The sequence below is a fragment of the Macrobrachium nipponense genome, chromosome 3 (genome assembly GCF_015104395.2).
Source record: "Macrobrachium nipponense isolate FS-2020 chromosome 3, ASM1510439v2, whole genome shotgun sequence".
NCBI classification, from domain to species: Eukaryota; Metazoa; Arthropoda; class Malacostraca; order Decapoda; family Palaemonidae; genus Macrobrachium; species Macrobrachium nipponense.
Window position 1 is genome coordinate 75,411,193 of NC_087202.1, and position 22,500 is coordinate 75,433,692.

Sequence of the window (22,500 nt, forward strand, 5' to 3'; positions counted from 1 at the left end):
TGGGAGTTTTTTTTCCTTCTCCAGGAAAGAATCTGCTTTTCCAGAGAGCTTGATCACTGGGAGTCTCTTTTTTTTCCTTATTCAGGATAGAATATGCTTTTCCAGATACCTTGGTCATTGGGAGTCTTTTTTTTTCAGGAATGTGTCTTTGGGAGTCTTGTTTTACCTCAGGAGTGAGTTTTTTTACTCGGGAACCTTACTGTTTGGGAGTCTTGTTTCGTACGCCATCAGGACTGAGTTTACTTCTCTAACTAGCCTTGTCTTTGCAAATATGTTTTCAAGACTTAGTTTGTCTTCAAGGAGTTTTATCTCACGGAACATAATTGTCTTCAGGAGTGAATTTGTCTCTTCAGAGAGTTTAGTCCCCGTGAGTTTGTCTCCAGATCAAACTGAATATTACTAGATGTTGTATAACCACCTATAATAACTATTTATGCAAATCTGGGTATACAAGCCATCATGCATGGGTATGATGACGAAATTCTTCTTCACTAGACTGCAGAACAAAAGTTCTTGGACATGTTTACGTCTACAGTATATCCCACAACAGAAAACAGATAGTTATTGCAAACGATGAGAAATCGGAAGAAGCCAAGGTAATATCCGGTGTGCCACAAGGTACGGTGTTAGCTGCAATACTGTTTGTTATTATGATTGAAGACATAGACAGTAATGTTAAGGATTCGGTAGTGAGTAGTTTCGCTGATGACACAAGAATAAGTAGAGAAATTACTTGTGATGAAGATAGGAACGCTTCTACAAAGAGACCTTCACAAAGTATATGATTGGGCAGAGGTAAATAGGATGGTATTTAACTCTGATAAATTTGAATCAATAAATTATGGAGACAGAGAAGGAAAGCTATATGCATATAGGGGACCTAATAATGAGACAATCACAAATAAGGAAGCAGTTAAAGACCTTGGTGTGATGATGAATAGGAACATGTTATGCAATGATCAAATAGCAATTCTTTTGGCAAAATGTAAAGCAAAAATGGGAATGTTGTTACGGCACTTCAAAACAAGAAAAGCTGAAAACACATGATTATGCTTTATAAAACATATGTTCGTATGTCCACTTGAATATTACAATATGATATGGTACCCACACTATCAAAAGGATATTGCACAAATAGAGGAGTGTACAAAGGTCCTTTACAGCTAGAATAGAAGAAGTTAAGGACCTTGATACTGGAAAAGACTACAATCCTTAAAATTATAGTCTAGAAAGGAGAAGAGAAACGCTACATGATAATTCAGGCATGGAAACAGATAGAAGGAATAGCAGAAAACATCATGGAACTAAAAATATCAGAAAGAGCAAGCAGAGGTAGATTAATAGTGCCCAAAACTATACCTGGAAAAATAAGGAAAGCACACAGGACATTAATCCACTACGCACCAGCATCGATAATGCAGCGTCTATTCAATGCGTTGCCAGCTCATCTGAGGAATATATCAGGAGTGAGCGTAGATGTGTTTAAGAATAAGCTCGACAAATATCTAAACTGCATCCCAGACCATCCAAGATTGGAAGATGCAAAATATACCGGAAGATGTACTAGCAACTCTCTGGTAGACATTAGAGGTGCCTCACACCTGGGGCAACCCAAACGAACTGTAAGGTCTGTAAGGTAAGGTAAGGTCACTTGATTTGAATTACTTACTACTCATAATGAATAAAACAAACTACAAAGCCATGACATGTCTAAAGCTGTGAATATAGCTTACACTTCTGAAGGATATCTTAAGAACATCTTCCCCTGTTCTCTCATTTACAGCTGCAAGTACAGTTATTTATGAAACCCGTTTCCTGAATGCTTACCCTCGGTCATAATATTCCAATGCTTACAGGCTGAAAATGTACCATTTATACTTATGATAAAAGGGAAGCTGATCAAATTGGTTGGTTAATTTATGATTACCTCTTCTTAAAATTTGCTTACAAATGTTGTTCCACACTATGAAGTACATTTCCTTGTACACATCTTGATGTAAGAATTATTTTCGGGTTACTTAATCCGCCATTATTTTGATGATTAGTGCTTATCCTGGTTACCGAGTTGATTTCATAAACGCTTGTACTACAGCACGAAGTTAATGGCATAGGTTAAGGGAACCTATTTCAATATTCATTTGCACAATTACGAGATTAAAATCACGGCTCCATAGTCTATTAAAGGGGGTAAACTACGAAGATAATGTCTCCCGCGTAAAACGTAATGTCATGATCAAGTCTTTGAACTTAACTAAAATAAACAAACTCTTGTAACACATCTGACTCAGTATTTATCAATGCTTGTTATTTTCGTCGGTATTTACACACTTCGCTTAAACTTAACATTCTTGTTAGCACTCTTACTATGAATTACGCGATATTTCGACATATACTTATTTTTGTGTAAAACAGATAGTCTACGGGTAATGAAATCCACATTTAGACATGCCGTTATCCAACCCGGGCTGAGTCTCAAACAAACGCCAGCTTTATGTGTTTGCTGAATGAAGGTGCCTTGATCTGAACTGCAGCAAAATAAGATTGGGCTCTGCTGTATCGATCTACTCTTTTATTTCAGCCATCTATGAAGGTATGGAGCCCCATACCTTCATAGATGGCTTCATAGAAAATAATAATAATAATAATAATAATAATAATAATAATAATAATAATAATATTAATATAATAATAATAATAATAATAATAGCAATAATAATAATAATAATAATAAATAATATCATCCATTACCTGCCGTTATTTGCCGCCTTTGTTTTTAATCTAAAAGTCAAATTTCCCTAACCATGAATTACTCTTAAAGCAACTTGTAATTGTTTATTGAAAATAAGAGAGAACACTTGAAACCGTTTCCTTCAGACAACTAGAAATCTATCTGTCTTGCATTTTCAAGTTTTTTCTTATCATTTATTACTATTATCCGTTTATACCTATTTTATTACTATTAACTTAATAAATATCGTTATGATTTGTTACATTATAATCTTTTTTATGATCTTATACCCCAATATGCTAACATACCTATATAAAAAAAAGCAAAGGCCACTAACTCTTTATGCATAATAACTAAGAAAAGCTGTCAAATAGGTATATAACCTAAAAATATCGTTCATTACACGAAAAAAGGAAACACGAGACGAAATGAGATGCAAAAATAGTACTAAGAAAAGAGATACCGAACAGATACATTAAGTAACAAAAGTAACACGAACCAATAAATGACTAAACCAATAAATAATAAATAGCAACTGATTGGCAGCTAAACGAGTGATAAAAATACACAAGGCTCCCAGAGAGGAGACCAAGCAACAAGCCTCAAATTCAGAAGCGCTTCCTTTCTCAACAAGAGCAGAAAATCTGAGAAAGATTCATTTTCCCGGGGTAATGAGTGCAAAAATTTCTTATTAAGAAGCAATTTCTCCCGGCAACCCCACTAAAGGCTTAATCTAGAGGCATGAGCGAATTTCCCATGAAATAATAACAGGAAATTTCAAAACAAAGGATATATATATATATATATATATTATAATCCATATATATATAATATATATATGTGTGTGTGTGTGTGTGTGTGTGTTTGTGTGTGTGTATGCTATATATGATAGTATATATATATAAATATACATATAAATGTTTTGTATTTATCTATTACATGTTAAATATAATATATATCCTTATATGTATATCATATATAAATATATATATATATATATGTGTGTGTGGTGTGTGTTTGTGTGTGTGTTTGTGTGCGTGTGTGTGTGTGTGTGTGTGTGTATGTGTGTAACACCCGGAGTCGAACATTACTTTCTTCAAGAACGATTAAACTCGTTATGGGCATTTATCTTTTAAGGTTAGAAATTAAGTGGTTTTCCAACAGGTTTACAAAGTGTATTTAAAAAAAATAAATTAATGCGTTTAGCTACTTCATGCCTATCCAACAAGAACAGGTCTAAGTGAGAGGGAAAAGGAATTTATTTCTTTTGAAATTTTTTGAACAGGATATGATACTAACGACTTTGTATTGGTCCAGCTCTTATTGCAAATACTAAATCACACTCGCACTGCAAGGTCCGCCTCTACGAACAATATCTGCCACGGTTCCGATTTAAAAAGATAATAGGGGTATGCAGAATGGCAAATATACAAACCGTCAACCGTTACAAAAAGACTATGCTAATGGTCTATAGGCTGTCCCTCTTAGTGCGCGTACACTTAAGAGTTATGATTATGATTCCAAAACTACTGCCTCATTCCATCAAGTTCCAAAGGTCTACAGTCACAGCCATTCCCTTTTTCTTGAGAAGCGTAACGCTTACAGAATCATTATAAGAAATTTTTTGTCTCGATAGCCACGTCTTTGCAAACTATACTGCACAGCGACTGATCTTTCGTGAGAAGTTGTATTCACGGACCAAGTTGTTACTATAGTAGATTCACATCGCACGTGCACCTGATGTCTAGGCCATCCCTTACGATGCTCCTGATTGGCTGCTGATAGGCCAATCACAGGACTGGAAACTCTCAGTCTCTCGAGAGAGTACACATAGGCAGGATGTATGTTCCTCCTCTTCTGAGGAATACTTTTGACAGACGTATCTCTCAGGAGAGGTGAAACATACATCCTACCTATGTGAACTCTCGAGAGAGACTGAGAGAGTTTCCAGCCCTGTGACTGGCTTATCAACAGCCAATCAGGAGCGTCGTAAGGGACTGGGCTAGACATCAGATGCACGGTTGATGTGAATCTACTATAGTTAGGCGAAGCTTCTTTGGAGAATATGGACATACAAGCATACACAGGCTTCTTGAGGTATGTAAGATATAACACGTGACAAATAAACAGACATACAGGCAGTGAAGACTCAATAAACATACGTATACATGTCTGCAACTTAAAGGGGTGAAGTCAATGGATGGAATCCTCCTACTATCATCATGAGCATTAACTGCACACAGATCAACGGTTATTTCTACGTTCATAACTGATGTTATTGTTTTGTTACCGCTTACAAGGAGTTGAGTTTCTCCAAACATTATTACAGGCATAATCAAAATACTCTACTTTACTTTCTCGTCAGTTTTCTCTCATTTTCCATTCATCAATAGCAACCGATCTCTCTCTCTCTCTCTCTCTCTCTCTCTCTCTCTCTCCTCTACTCTCTCTCTCCTGTCTCTCTCTCCTCCTCCTTTCCCTTGCTCTCTCTTAGCTCTTCGTTTTCCAAGGAAAGGGAGATCGGGGTATTTCTGAGCGCGCTCTCTCTCTCTCTCTCTCTCTCTCTCATCGTCATTTTCTCTTTCATAACCTCATCTGCCTGTCTCTATCAACTCCTCCGCCACTACCACCGCCTCTCCTCCGTCTCTCTTACTCATCTTCTATCTCCTACACAGGCCCCTCCTCCTCCACCACCACCACCACCACCACCTCCTCCTCCTCCTCCTCCTCCTCCTCCTCATCTTGTGTGTGCAACGCCTCCCCCTGTGGCATCGCCATCCAGCCCCTAATTGGAACCCGATCTGCGAAGAGATACGTTTAATATGGCTCGTGAAATAGTCCTCTTCGAACTAAAATTAAACACGAGTTCAGCAGAGATTTGTTCGAACGGAGAGCTTTTATATCTGAAGGGGATACGCGATATAGGATGTCTCAGAGAGAGAGAGAGAGAGAGAGAGAGAGAGAGAGAGAGAGAGAGAGAGAAAACCAATGTGCGAGGGAGTTGAGGGGAAGTGAAGCAAGAGAAATACACAGGCTTTTTGGAGGAGAAACGGGGATGTTGGATGATGGAGATAAAAAGGAGATGATGGAGATAGGCGGATGCATGAGGCGAAACAGATGCTGATGAGATGAAAGTGAAGGAGATTAAAAGGGAATGATTCAAAGGATAGGGGAGGGATAGGATGTACGAGCGTGATAAACGGAATGGGGATTATTGGCAATGATGATGAAGTCCTACTAGTGAGAAGGGCTACTGAGAGAGAGAGGAGAGAGACCGAGAGAGAGAGAGAGAGAGAGAGAGAGAGAAATGCAAGACACTCCGAAGTCAGGATTTGTAAGAGAGAGAGAGCAATACATACACACACACACACACATTAACACACACACCCCAAACAAAACACACCACAGACACATATATATATATGTATATATATATATATATATATATATATATATATATATATATATATATATATGTAATATATATATATCTCACCTTTCCTTTAAAAGTTCCTGTTTAATTACTGCCTCAGTCTTGTTTTATTCCTGTTACTGTTTCTTCATACAATATCTATATATATATATATATATATATATATATATATATATATATACTATATATAAGTGTATATATATAATATATATATATATACTATATACATATACATAAATAAGTAATATATATATATTATATATATCTTATATATAATAAAATAATATTATACACATACACAAGAAGAAACAGTAACAGAAATAAAGGAATACTGAGGCTGTAATCAAACAAGAATTTTTTTAAAGGAAAGGTGATATAAAAACGAGTTTAGTCAACTCCGCCATATTGCAATTACGTCGTCCCTTTAAAAAGATTTTAGCAATTAATGACGAGAGGCGCTGAGAGAGAGAGAGAGAGAGAGAGAGAGAGAGAGAGAGAGAGAGAGAGAGAGAGAGAAATTTTATGCAAGCATCGGAACTTACTGTCGATGCTAATGGCTGCAGGTAATTGAATATGCTAAGGATTTCCTTTTAAAAGTAAGAGGAAATTTAGGAAAATAAAAGTTAGTCCAAAAATACACGAAAGCGAAAACAAAATCTTCAGATTCAAGAAATCTACTCGAATACAAATAAATAAGAAGAATGACTATTCGTTCATTAACGTACTGCCAGTTTCGCAGACGGCCTAACAAAGCACTGAGGGAATGAGCATATCAACCCTAATAAACTCCATCACAAACTTTATTTTTATAGAGTACAAATCTCCAAATCTTCATAGTTATATATCACGAGTTAAGTATCTCGAGGGACTCACCTGATTTGAACCAAATTTCACAAGAATTAGTTTCTCTAACCTCGATGTATTACGTTAACTCGCAGACAGAAGTATGCATCAAAGATAACCAAAAATACATAACTAAAATATTAACTTTCAAATGCTCCAATGGCTTCAACGTCAAAACCATATAATAATGAAAGGCGAATGTTAACATAAGTATTTTATATATCTTTTTAGCTTATGTCTTTGTATTAAAAGTTAGAAATATTAAATCAACTGTTCATTTCATGACGGTTTCCTCTTTAAAGTGGAAGAGAAGACATAGTTATATAAACTATGCTTCCTATCTGTCACTATTTCTTTGCCAACATTTGAAGATTCATTGGTGTAAAAAAGCTACCTCTCTCTCTCTCTCTCTCTCTCTCTCTCTCCCCTAATACTTGTAACTCCCTCTCTCTCTCACACACACACATAGTTTGTATATATATATATATATATATATATATATATATATATATATATATATATATATACAAGTGTGTGTGTGTGTGTGTGTATGTGTTTGTGTGGAATAAAGGGTGTTGTATGTACGCGCAGCAGCAAGTACGTGCAATACAAACAAAGAGAGTAAAAGAAGGAAGAAGGGGAGACATCCATCCCCTGTGGCAACAAGAGTGCCGCCTATTTCGGAACCCAGAAGGAGCAGTTCATTACGCCAGACTCACACGAGGAAACTAATACGTGGATAATGAAAGAACTTTTTCCTCTTCCTCTTTTGTCTTGCTTTATAGATCTTACCGTGTGAAAAAAAAAGAGGGAGGGGGGGAATGCCCTCCCAGCCTTCTTATCCCTGACCCTACCTATCTACCTACCCCCTGACACCCCGCATATCTCCTTCGTCCAGTCCTCCTTATTTTCCATCCTCCTTTCATTCATCCTTGCTTTCCTTAACCCTTCCCCTCTTTTTTCCATCCTTTTCCGCAATATCCTATAGTTCCCCCTTCCCCTTCACCTAATTCCTCCCATTCCATCCTCCATTAACCAACAGAGTTCGGTCCGTCCTTACTGTATACAGCACCTCATCTTTCATCCCGGCGCCATCCTTCTCCTCTCCTTCTCATCACCCCTACTTTATCTCACCTTTCTCCTCTTCGACCTCTTTCTTTCCCAACCCTCCCTCGCCCGCAAGAATTGCAACACCACCACCATAGCGGCCCCTTCCCCTCCTCTCCCTTCCCCTCCTCTCCCTTCCCCTCCCAACCTCGACGCCTCCTCAGGAGAAGCATTAAAAGTTAGAAGAGCATAAAATGATGAGAATCGGACTCCCTTCGCGGATGAGAACTACTGCAAATTACTCGTGAGAGAGTAATTGGCACTTGTTAAAATATCCTGCAAAGTGACAGCGCCGCCCCGGCATTCAAAGAGGACATCTGTCTCTTGCCTGTGTGTGTGTGTGTGTGTGTGTGTGAGTCCGTCTGTCTCTTTCCTACATTTCTGCTGGTATTTCTTTTTTTCCATTGTATGTATGTATGTATGTATATATAACGATGTATAGTATGTATATATATATATCAAATCCACAGATGGAAAATTAACAAACTGGGTGTAGGTTCTGGCCAGTTTTGACTTCGTTTCTAAGCTATTGATGAAGGACTGATACATAGTGGTAGAAATTCACGGTATAAATTATACTAGAGGGACATTACGAAGAAAAATAGTAACCGTTGGAAACTAAAAAATCCCCACCTGACAGATCTCATGGGGAGGACCAACATTCATTTGTGTTAGGGTCAGGTTTTCTTCCAAATACGATTATCCCTTTTCCGTTCACAGTTTCTACCTTCATCAAAATTTATGCAGTTTACGTATTTGGTTTGGAATTATGTTTTAAAGTTTATACATCCCTTTTCCGTTCATAGCTTCCACCGGCATCAAAATTTAAACAGTTTACCTATTTTTTTTGGAATTATATTTTGTAATTTATACATCTCTTTTCCGTTCATAGCTTCTACCGTCATCAAAATTTATACAGTTTACGTATTTCTTTTGGAATTATATTGTGAAGTTTATACATCCCTTTTCCTTTCATAGTTTATGCCTTCATCAAAATGTAAACAGTTTTCGTATTTCTTTTGGAATTATATTGTGAAGACTTTATACACCCATTTTCCGTTCATAGCTTCTACCGTCATCAAAATTTATACAGTTTACGTATTTCTTTTGGAAATATATTTTGAAGTTTATGCATGTCTTTACGAATATTCATTCTTTTACAACATCATTCTTAAAGTTAGTTTATATATAGAAAAAAAAAAAAAAATATCAGGAAGATAAGCAGTGGTCGATTAAGTCATCGGGAACTTTGATAAAAGAGCATAACACACATCAAGAACAAAACTGATCGTTTAATGGGAGTCATAAGGCGTTGCAAAATCAATGGTCATAGATCTCTAGATAGTGCACAGGCACCAATCTGGTTATCGGTTAATTGATAAGAGCGTACCTAAAAAATCAAGAAAACAGAAGCGATACGAAAAACTTTAAGAGTTGCCGTTAGATTGTTGTGGTCATATCCTATCAAGTTTTTTTTTTTAATTTTTTTTTTTTTCAATTAAGCAGCCCCGAAAAAAGGATAAATCTCTTTGAAGGTTTTTTTACGCGATCATACGATCACTATCCCCTAAACTGTTATCTAGATTTCATTCTTTCCTCAAAAGGATTCGCTGAAAATATCACCAAGATATCTTGATTTATCAGCCGTTCGACTAACTATTTGGGACTTGGAAGTGTTATTTATATTGCATCAACATCGTTAGGGCGATCTTAACGACCGGCTGAACTTCGCGATAATTAGAAAAATTACCCCAATGCATCACTCCAATGAAAGCGATTATGCAAAGCCGGGCGGAGAAAAACGAAAATTTACGGCAGAGACTGGCCACAGAGGCGGGCGTACACACGCGCGTGCACGCAAACAAAGCCCCAGAGGAAGAGGCCGGGACGTGGTACACACACGTGTACACACATACACACACACACATTACATCAGTCACAGGAGTAATTACTCAACTGCTTCTCGAGGCGTCTTCGGGTGGACCCCGACTTCCTGAGAGAGGATATTTATTGCCACAATACTTCGGGCAGAGTTGCAAAGCCCGCTGTTTATGATGACCTATTACCCTAATGCCTTGATATATACCGCCCTCCTGTAGTATACTTCCTCCCCGGCTCGCTCACTTGAATATTTTTCATCTTTAGCGACGACGAGATGCGAAGATCACTAGAGGCTTCCCAGCTCATGAAATTTAAAAGAATGCTTATCCGTGTCTGAGTATACAGACATTTCGACCCTCTTTATATATATATATATATGATATATATATATATATATATATATATATATATATATATATATATATATATATGTGTGTGTGTGTGTGTGTGTGTGTCTGTGTGTGTGTGTGTGGTTAAAAATTATAGGCCTTCCTTGGCTACATTCGCTGTAAACTTTATCTCTTTCCTTAATAAACGCTCCAAGAAGAGGTCCATTGGAGGACGTAACTGTTGGGCATTTTCTGAGATACACCATTTTCATTTTCCTGGGTGGAATACAACTGAATTACCGTATCTTCGTGCCTAAGAAGATTACCAGAACTGTATATATATATATATATATATATATATATATATATATATATATATATATATATATATAAATATATAAATATATATATATATATATATATATATATATATATATACATATATATATATATATATATATATATATATATATATATATATATAAGTCATATCACATTTCCGTGATTCATATACATATATCGAGCTACAATGTCCTTTAATATCTAATTCGCTCTACCTCGGAATTAATATATTTTCATATATGCTTAACCGAAGGGGAATTTTTCTCGATATAGACTTGCCTGGACCAGGGCGCGAACCCATGGATCCTTTCAAATCCAGGAACGTCAGTAGTAGGTAAAAGCTTCACTGACGTTCCTGGATTTGAAAGGATCCATGGGTTCGCGCCCTGGTCCAGGCAAGTCTATTATCGAGAAAAAATTCCCCTTCGGTTAAGCATATATGAAAATATATTAATTCCGAGGTACAGAGCGAATTAGATCTTAAAGGACATTGTAGCTCGATATATATATATATATATATATATATATATATATATATATATATATATATAGTATATATATATATATAAAACCCTCGTACTTTCACAAATATAAATTATAACACATACTATCGACACATAGGATTTGTCTACTCATATGGACGTAGGATGAGAGGAGGAAGGAGAGAGAGAATAGAGAGAGAGAGAGAGAGAGAGAGAGAGAGAATTTTATTTTTACTCACCAGTTCCACGGACCCATAATGCCTTCTGCTGAAAACCCCTCGTCGGGATATCAAGTCACTAGAGGCGGATCTGAAAGAAAATAGAGGATAAAAAAAACGAAATGAGCGAAAAATAAAAAAATATTAATTAATTTGGATATGCACCACACCGGCAGTAATGGCTTCATTAAACTAATGCATAAAATTCATCGTTATAAAATGACCATTCGTCAACTTTGGTGCCTATAAGAGAGAGGAATGAAATAATTAAAATATGTATACCTAGAACTACTGACAAACAATTTATATATTATGAAAGTCGTGATTTCTGGATGACCAATTTGCCTACATTACCGTATACGAAGCGACGTATTTGAAAGTGGAAAAGACATAATATATATATATATATATATATATATATATATATATATATATATATATATATATATATATATATAGTAAACGGCAGTGAGGTAAAATAACTAAGATAAAAAATGAAAACAATTGCCAAAATATATATTCATCGGTGATTTACTAGGTCACGAAATAATAAGCGATTTTTCCTCCTAGTAATATAAAACAATAAACAATCGCGAGTCTGGCAATCCAAGAAATTAAAAGCATTTAAGGCAAATATGAAATTGAAAACAGTACTACTCCATACGCCTGATGCTCGTTCCTCGCCGTACGCTTTATCTGCCACCTCCAAGATATTTTGATTCGGTTACCAATCTGTTGTTTGTTTTCATGTGTAATCTTATTTGTCAGTTATGTTCCTGAGTAATTTCGCTTTACGTCTCATCTAAATCATCTCTCTCATTCACTCATGGGATAACCACTTATGTTTTTATCTTGAGCCTGCAAACTATCATAATCTTTCTGAGGATAAATTCAAAATCCTAATACGATTAAAAGAATAATAACACCTTTCATGGCGAGAATTCGGAACTGTTTTTCAACAACAGCATTCATAACAAAATTCAAGTCTGCTTCCAAATTTCAACGTATTATTGTAATGGAAGCAGCACATTAATTTCTGGAGAAAAAAGTCCCAAGGCACCAAGCGATCGCTGGATGCTGCTGCAGCGTTCTTGAAATAACAAGTGGGATTCATGTAAAAGTGAAATATACTTTCGCTATGGGGATGAATGAAGGTCTCTCTCTCTCTCTCTCCTTAATGAATTGAGAATTAGCCTAATACAAAATATCTATTCTCCTTTACTTTTTTTCGAGTGAATTATAATCTGAGAACTTGCTTGGCAATTTGACGATTCTTTAGGACTGATTCATTTAATTGTTTGATGATTCTGAGTTAATAATAATAATAATAATAATAATAATAATAATAATAATAATAATAATAATAATAATAATAATAATAATAATAATAATAATAATAATAATAATAATAATAATAATAATAATAATAATAATAATAATAATCACCTTTCAAAGCATAATAAATTAACATTTATCAGGCTGAACGATCAATCAATATCACACCAACGTAATGAAGTGATTCATAATTGTAAATTTAACAAGGAAATTCATGGAAACCATTTGTTGTACATATTGACTATTTTATTATTATTATTATTATTATTATTATTATTATTATTATTATTATTATTATTATTATTATTATTATTGTATATCCTAGCCACCCTATTCAACTGGGTGGTTTTTATGGTGTCGGGTCCTGGGTTGCATCCTGCCTCCTTAGGAGTCCATCACTTTTCTTACTATGTGTGCTGTCTCTAGGAGCACACTCTTCTGCATGAGTCCTGGAGCTACTTCAGCATCTTTATTTTCCAGGTTCCTTTTCAGGGATCTTGGGATCGTGCCTAGTGTCCCTATCATTATGGGTACATTGATACTTATCAATGTGTTCTCTTTCTTTCTCATCTACTCCGGTGTCCCATGGTATTCCGACATCAATGAGTGATACTTCCTTCTTGATATTGTCAATCAACGTCACTTCTGGTCTACTGGCACGTATCATTATTATTATGTTATTACTATCATAAGTTCTTTTCCCTCCATTCGCCTTGTCTCTCAAGAGAGGATGGTTCCAAGCGTTAGGCCTAACAGTTTAAGGAAGGACATATGGAATGAGATTGCTAGACCATAGACTTTTTATTATAAAGATTATATATATATATATATATATATATATATATATATATATAATATATATATATATATATATACACACACATAATACACTTAACAGCCATCTGGAGGACTTTGAGAAACCAATTAAATGTTCAGAAATGAAAGATATGATTTCACCCAAGGGGGAGGGAAAAGAGACGTATCACCTACAGGATACCCTTCTATCCAAATTCGTCAGTTTCTCACCGTTTCAATTTCCATAGATTATCTAAAACTAATCCTTCGTGCCAGTCTGCCAAGTGCCAAAAACGCTAATTATTTGTTGCTTTACAACCTGCTAGGTTCACCAATGCTATATTAGGGTTGGTCTTTGCACCAAGCAGAGATACTACATCACCAAACGACAAGGAAATCTGTTATATGGTAATATTGTGTTAATAATCCCCCGAGATTATTCGGGCTTAATTCATCACCATCTCGGCAATTTAGCATTTTTCGTGGCTGGGGAAAGAGGTGGAAGGGGGTGGGGGTGGGGGGGGGGAGCAGAAGGGGGAGGCAGAAGGGATACTTGGAGTAGGATAGGTATAGGTAGAATGAGGAGAAAGGGAGGCAGAAGGAAGTAGAATGAAGGGAGGAGATGACAAAGGGGACAGGGAGGCAGAGGAAAAGAAGAGAGGCAGGCAGAATGATGTGAGGAAGAGGGAAACGAGAGAGGAAGGCAGAAAGAAAGGAGGGAAAGGAACAGAGAAGAGGGAGGTAGAATGAAGGCAGGAAGAGGAAAACGGTAAGGAAGGCAGAAAGGAGGAAGAGGAAACAGGGGAGAGGGAGGCAAAAGGAAGGGAGGAAGAGAAACAGGGGAGAGGGAAGCAGAATGAAGGGAGGAACAGGAACAGGGGAGAGGGGGGAGAAAGAAAACGGGAGAGGGAAGCAGAATGAAAGGAGAACGATGAACAGGGGCGAAGGAAGGAAGAAAAAATGAGAGACGGGAGGCAGAATGAACAGTAGAAGAGGAGGTAGAATGAAGGGAGAAAGATGAGACAGAAGAGGGAGACAGAATGAAGACGTAATGGACGGGGCTGAAAGCGAGAGATCGATCCGTGGAAGAGGATTCTCCCTGAAGCTCAAATGCACTCATTATTAAACGAGAGAAAAAGGTGGGAATATTCACATGAATTCCTAATGGGAATACGGACGCGTTCATTAATACTTTCCGGTACCCAAAGGATAAAAAAATGACGCGCCGGCCATGACGTTAAAAGCCCCCAAGGAGGGCATTACAGAATATTACAGTATATTACACGTAATTCTTTCCCGAAATTATGGAGCCGAAAAGTGCGATGGGCCTCCGCGCTAAGGATGTAATTGGGGATCATTTGAGTTCTCAGCACATATTCTACAATGAAACGAACGAATTAGGCTATGTACGTATGTATGTATATATGTATGTATGTATGTGATATATATATTATATATATATATATATATATATATATGTGTACACAAACACACACACACACACACACACACACACACACACATATATATATATATATATATATATATATATATATACTATATTTATATATGATATTATACACACGGATTTTCCATTTTGCCATTATTCACACTGTTTTAAAAAAATTCATGGTACTTCGAATTATATACATCCATATTCTATTGGTACTTCGAATTATATACATCCATATTCTATTACAGAATTCTGAATTATAACACAGCGACTCTTAAAACCTTGAACGGAAGTAAAATCATGAAAATTCACGTTATGATTCAATAAAACTTCAACTTTTATGATAAAAAAATTAAATTTCATGAAAGATACGTTGCATAAAAATCTCAGCGCGGAAAAAAACTATGCAACAAAATAAAGTATTAGAAAATGATAATTTTTTATGTATATGACTGAGACAGCCAACTCAAACAAGGACAGAGAAGAGTTCCTTCTACCCAGGCTTAAGAAAAATATAAAAACAAATGGTAAAAATTAAATAATAAAACCGTTGGAAAAGGAAGAAAACGTAACTTCAAAAATATCTAAAATATTACATAATGCTAAACAACGAACTCGACATTCAATAACTATGTCATTTTATAAATATAGAAAACTGATACTAACAGTAGTAAAGAACTGACCGAGTTCCTTGATTCCGAAACTTTGTAGTATACCTTTGCAATAACACCGTTACAAATTTATTCATTCTAAAGATTTCAATAATTTGTGATTTACAGTTCTATCAAATCCTCTTGATTTTCATCGCACAGACATTTCGCGAAAACTGTAACTACAGCAACAACTGGGAAATAGTAAAAATAATAATGAGAGAGAACAAGAAAGGCAGAGTGAAAAAAAAAATTATTTTGTGCACGTTTACTTAATAATAGCAAGAGTAATAATGATGGATTACAAAATATAAAAATTTAGAATTTTTTAAGAAAGCGTAGAGCACGAAAAACTCATTTGATGTCTATAATAATTGACTAACAGGAACATAATCACAGACGGGGTTAATAACCAAACTGTAATTTACAACTTCTAGGTCGCTTTTTCTCATCTGAGTTTCATTTCTGTTTCAAGACTATATATATATATATATATATATATATATATCTATATATATAATAATATATATATATATATATATAATATATATATATATATATATATATATATATATATATATATATATATATATAAACGCTCCAAGAAGAGGTCCACTGGAGGACGAAAACTGTAGGCATTTTCCTATGTAGAATACAATTGAATTAAATATATATTATATATATATATATATATAGATATATATATATATATATATATATGAGTATGTATGTATATGTTTAAAAAAAAAAAAAAAAATACACATATGTACATAAGTACATACCACACGCGCACACACACACACACACACACACACACACACACACATATATATACGTATATACGTATATATCACCTCTCTCGATATTGCAGTCACTCCGCAGAAATGACGTGAACTCCAATTCTCTCAAGGAGACATACATCCTACCTTAAGACAGTAGGAGCATCTAAACGGTTTCTCTTTCATCTTTCCTTATTTCTCCTCGTCCACCGACGTTCCAGAACACCACCATTCCCGTATTGTATTTCTGCAGTGATTAAACCCGTAACCTGATCGCCTTTTTCCAGTCTTTTCTCTCCCCATTATACTCGATTGCTCGAACTGTGTGCAAGTTGGGGCCTGGTAAGTTTATACAAAACCATAAGTCAGGTGAACATTTGGTACCTACTATAAACGGCGCGTATGTGTGAAATAAAGGGTATCATTGCCCAAACTGTATGTATAAGCCTCAATAGCTTTTTTGACATATACTCATGCGCATGATACACTGTTGTCGTGTCTCGTACGTAAATTTAACGCAACAAGGACATAAACAACATTACATATGATATATTATACCTGCACACAGACATAGACACATTCATATACATGTATGTATGTGTTTATATATACACGTATATATTATATATGTGTGTGTGTGTCATTGTCTGCGTGTAGGTATATCTCATATGTAAAGGTGTTTATATAGCGTTAAATATATATATATATATATATATATATATATATATATGTATATATAATATATATTTAACATAGATTTAACGCTATATAAGCACCACCTTTACATATGAGGTATAATATCTCATATGTAAAGGCGTTTATATAGCGTTATTAAATATACATATATGTGTATATATAATATATTATAAGATATATATACATGTATATACATATATACATATATACACACACCTTGAAACCATAAGCCTTTTCCCACTTCATAGGGATGGCGCCAGAAGGGTTGAGCAGCCCTCTGGCTTCTTATAAGCAAGCCTCCTGGGATGCCGTTGCTGGCCCAACGACCTTTCCGTTGACCCCAACAGAGAAGACGAGGGAGGTGGCCTCGTGGCTTTCTCTAACATGGCTGAGACCCATAATAATCAACTAAAAAAAGAGGATACCTGATATAAAGATGAGTTGTACATTATGAGCGATGGAGTTTCCAGGGAAGAGACCTTGAACAGACCGAACAGAGACCATTCAAAGACCTAAGATGTTGAACTCCGACAATCATCATGGTCGTCAGAGAGAGGCGGTTTCGGATACAAAAACAAGAGTTTGGCTTAAGAAACAGTGATTGGCATCCAAATATGAACTTTCACAAATCTGGCTTTTCTCTTATTTTCTTCAAAGGACTATGCAACTTAATGTGCTGCGTTCATTGTCAAGAGTGAAAGAGAAGCAACAATAATAGTAAACATCAAACAGACTATATTTTTAATGAGGACGACTGCAGTAGCGTTTATTATAAATACAATAATATTAAAGGGTGGAAAAGAATCACGGGGGAAAAAAAGAGACAACCCGAAGGAATTGAAAAAACAACAAGTTCTTTGCGTCAAGACATAATTATATGGGAGATTTGTGGACTATTATGAGAGACGGAGAGTCGGGTCTTCCCCGACAATCCGGGTATTAGTAGCTTCGTTTGGTTCTGTAAGATAACGCGCCTGGGAAGATTGGGGGAGGGGGTGAGGGGTGGAGAGGGAGGCAGTTTTGAGAGAGAGAGAGAGAAGGGGGAAGTGAGATCTAAGGCAAGAGAAGGTAACTGGAGTTGAAGAATATGACACTCATTCTATACGGATATATGTATATGTATATGTATATGTATACGTATATATATATATATATATATATATATATATATATATATATATATATATATATATATATATATATATATATATATATATATATATATATCAGAGAGAGAGAGAGAGAGAGAGAGAGAGAGAGAGAGTACTGACAACTGGAGAACTGGACAGGGAATCTACATTGAGAAAGGGGAAACCAAAACAAACCGAGAAAATTCTGTGTAAAAGGAAAAAAAAAGACAGGGTACATTATTTTATGCAAGCTTGTTGATGAGGGGTAAAGAAAAAGTCGCAGAGGGGAAATAGTGCCGCTACATGAAAAATAACGAGGGAGAAGAAAAAAAATGAAAGAGGAGTTAACACATGAAAGTAACAGCGACGACAAAAAAAAAAAAAAAAAATAGTACTGCGTGAAGCGACTGCAAATAGTTAAGGTAATAATAATAATAATAATAATAATAATAATAATAATAATAATAATAATAATAATAATGTCAAGTGAACACTTCATAATTTACGATGAAAACATCCTTTCTTCTTTGTATCTATATCGTTTCGTTTTTCATCACTATTGTGATAAAAAAGAAAGATTCGTCTATGAGCTATAGAATGTCTAACTTTTTTTTCCATCTATGGGTCTGTTTTGAAAACGGATACTAGAGCCACCACAAGACTAAAAAATTTTTACATTGACCAGTACTTGCCTCTTCTTCTCATCCCTTTGCGAGCTGATTTTAAAAATCACTTAGCAACTGGCTTAGTTCAATTACAAAAGTCAGCGGCACAGCAGAGCATATTTGCAAGCATCTCTTAGCGCCTTGCTGCTAATTCTGACAGAAACATTCGATACTCCGTGGAAATCTTAATCAGCAATATTTTTTAAAGAATAAAGTGCTAAATTTGGCAGGAATATTCGGTACTTAGTGCAAAGGTTTGGCAAACAATATTCAGTAGCTGGTATTATGTTTGGCATAAATATTCGGTACTCGGTGAAAAACTTGGTAGAGATATTTCGTACTTGGTGTATAGCTTAACGGACATATTCAGTATCTGGTGCGAATTAGCAGAAATATTAGGTATTTGGTGCAAAGGTTGGCAACAATATGCAGTTTCTGGTGCTAATTTGATAGCTTATTCGGTATACGGTGCAGAATTTAGCAGAATTACTCGGTAAGTGAAGAAATATTTGACAGCAATACTCGGTAATTGGTGCAATTCCCAGCGGAATCTTCAGTATCCAGCGCAAAGTTTGGTAGCAATTCTCGGTACTTCGTGCAATGCTTTGCTTAAATATACCCATTATCTAATGCAGTTTGATAACAATATTAAGTACTTGGTGCAAATTTTAGCAACAATATTCTATACTAGATGCAAAGTTGGTAACAAAATTCGGAACTTGGTGCATTTCGGTAGCCAAATAAAAATAAAAATATTAAAATGGTAATAATAAAATTAAACTAAAATAAAAATGATAATGTGTGTGTGTGTGTGTGTGTGTGTGTAAATGCGCCTTTTCCCAGGAAATTTATGCAACGGACAGTTTAACAGACAAAAGGCACTAATAATAATAAAATTATAATAATAAAGATTTAATAAATTAAAATAACAAAAAAGTTAAAAATAAAATTAAGGATAACAGAAATCGTAGTATTCATGTCTCACGAGATTCAATGAAAAGTCCTTCCAAAAGACAACCTTGACCCCGATTAACTTAATACCACTCAGTTACAACTTGAACAAAAACTGCAAATACCCAGGAGCGGTTAATAAGTACTGGTATTCTGTCAAAACAATGTACTAAAGACGTATAGTGTATGTAAAAAATTGGTAGAACAACAAATACCATAGAGAACATAGCAACTTGGCGATCGTTAAGACAAAATAATTACCACTGGAATATGGAAACAGGACACTAAATAACAAGGAATATTCGTCATGTACTTACGAGGAGGTCACCGTCACTGTCACCAAAAAAAACAACTAATCCCTCAGCAAAAGTTCATTGAACATAGCCCCCATAACCATTACGATTGCCGAATGAAAACCCACCTCCCAAGACCCAAAACGCCATCAGCTCACTTGAATATATACTCCTGCTAGACAAATAGACTTGGAATTCTGGGTATGCGAATGCCGACACGAAAAGCAGAGCTGCTCTGCAACAAAACCAACAACACTACAAAGAGAGATCTGCTGCTCGGCCACAGAGAAAGGACGGCATGCAAGCCAACAAAGGCGCCGGGAACAAGTTCACCGGCCAGCTTCAAAGAATGAGCGAAGCTGTCAAAAGACATGCTGGTCTCCTGCAGTAGAAAATGCTTCAATAATACGATTATTATGTATGTATACATATATATACGTATAAACATATTGGAGTAGGGAGATGCGTTCTGTCTTTTATCCATTTATTTAGCGCACGACGTTTCGTATCAGCTTGATACATTTTCCAGGCTGAAACGATTACACATCAATTGCGTATAAGTAAAAAGATACACACAATGTTTACCAACACCAAAATTAAAAACCTTTTTAATAAATTAAGAATGAAAACAATAAAACCAGAACGCGTCTTCCTACTCCAATATGTTTATCCTTGAGTTTTGCTCCTGTCTTCATACTTATATACGTATATATATATATATATATATATATATATAATATATATATATATTATTATATATATATATATATACACTATATAAGTATGAAGACAGGAGCAATTACTCAAGGATAAACATATTGGAGTAGGGAGACGCGTTCTGGTTTTATTCTGTTTTTTATTCCTAATTTATTAAAAAGGTTTTTAGTATATATATATATATATATATATATATATATATATATATATATATATATATATATATTATATTTGTCACGTATAATTCATAGCAGCAACTGTCGGTACACGAGTCGATGGTAGAATCGGCCTTGATTGCAAAGAGACAGGTGATGAACATCACAAGAGGCGCATGGGATTCGGATGTCATTGATGAAGTTTTCCTTCAGCCAATGCTTAAGAGGATTATAGAAGGATTATCAGTGGGAGTGACCTAAATTGGTTTAACTGTGGATGGATCTCTTGGTATAAATACCACCTTTTCTGTAACTTTTCTCATTCATCTACCCGAAAAGGGAGACAGCAGTCTCTGAAATATAGTATTTTTCTCTCTATAATTTGTTGTATTTTTATATATATATATATATATAAAATATATATATATATATATATATGATATATATATATATATATAATATATATATACATACATTATATATATATTTATATATATTAGTAGATGAAACCTATTCACATGGAAGAAGCATGCACGGGCCCACTAACTAGAAATTCAAGCTTCCAAAGAATGTTGGTTTCAACCTCCCACCGCAGACCACACATTGCAGTGGCAACTGATCAAGATGCAGAGCTGGTGATTTTTGATCACCCTGGGGGAGACGCGGACCCGCGACATCTGAGCGGCATACCAAGATACTAATCACTGTGTGTGTGTGTGTGTGTGTGTGTTGTGTGTGTGTGTGTTTCCGATGTGGATAATTAGCAAAGTAAGTGAATGGAAAATTCCCTCTAAACATTTACAGCAATCTTCTCAGCTATCAGTATTTTGTTACCCTTACTCGCGCATGCCTTCTGGTAATAAATTCTCTACTACCAAGGAGAGAAAAATCTATTTTTCGTAGCACTCTACAAGAGATGAATCATTTTTCAAATCACTTAACGAACAACAAATATATCATTTTTCGTGACATTTAACCTTCTACAGCAGATTTACCATTTTTCACGACCCACCATCTTACAAGATATTAATCATTTTTCATAACAGGACCCACTACAGAGTACCAGTCATTTTTCATAGAGAAGAAGCTTCTGCAACAAATGAGTAATGTTTCGCAAAATATATTTCATACCACATTAATATAAAAAAAATATGAGATAGATGATCACACACACACACACACACACAATACAGATAACAATGGGGGGCAACACGTGAGAGATGTTGCAGCTGTACAAAGGAGTACAATCTAACAAAGTCCACTTAAATGATGTGAGGAACACAGAGAGAGAGAGAGAGAGAGAGAGAGAGAGAGAGAGAGAGAGAGAGAGAGAGAGAGAGAGACTCACTAAACCACGAACGTGCATCGCTGCTTAACTCAAAACTTTGAGAGCAAGACAATCCTGGGCAACATTTCCTTTAATATACGCGGGTACTTCGGCGAGAAGACCAGCGTATACACTCCGTTACAATGAAAATAAAAAACGGATGAAATTACTTTGGCGAACTTTCTGAATAG

The 22,500-nt window shown here is 35.5% G+C and overlaps 1 protein-coding gene across 1 annotated transcript in view; it reads right to left on the reverse strand.

Annotated features, from left to right (window-relative positions):
• Positions 1-22,500, reverse strand: part of LOC135221821 (GTPase-activating Rap/Ran-GAP domain-like protein 3) — a 967,251-nt gene that overhangs the window by 687,205 nt on the left and 257,546 nt on the right. The window contains 1 exon segment of the mRNA XM_064259719.1: positions 11,385-11,454. Coding sequence (XP_064115789.1) covers positions 11,385-11,454 — 70 coding nt within the window.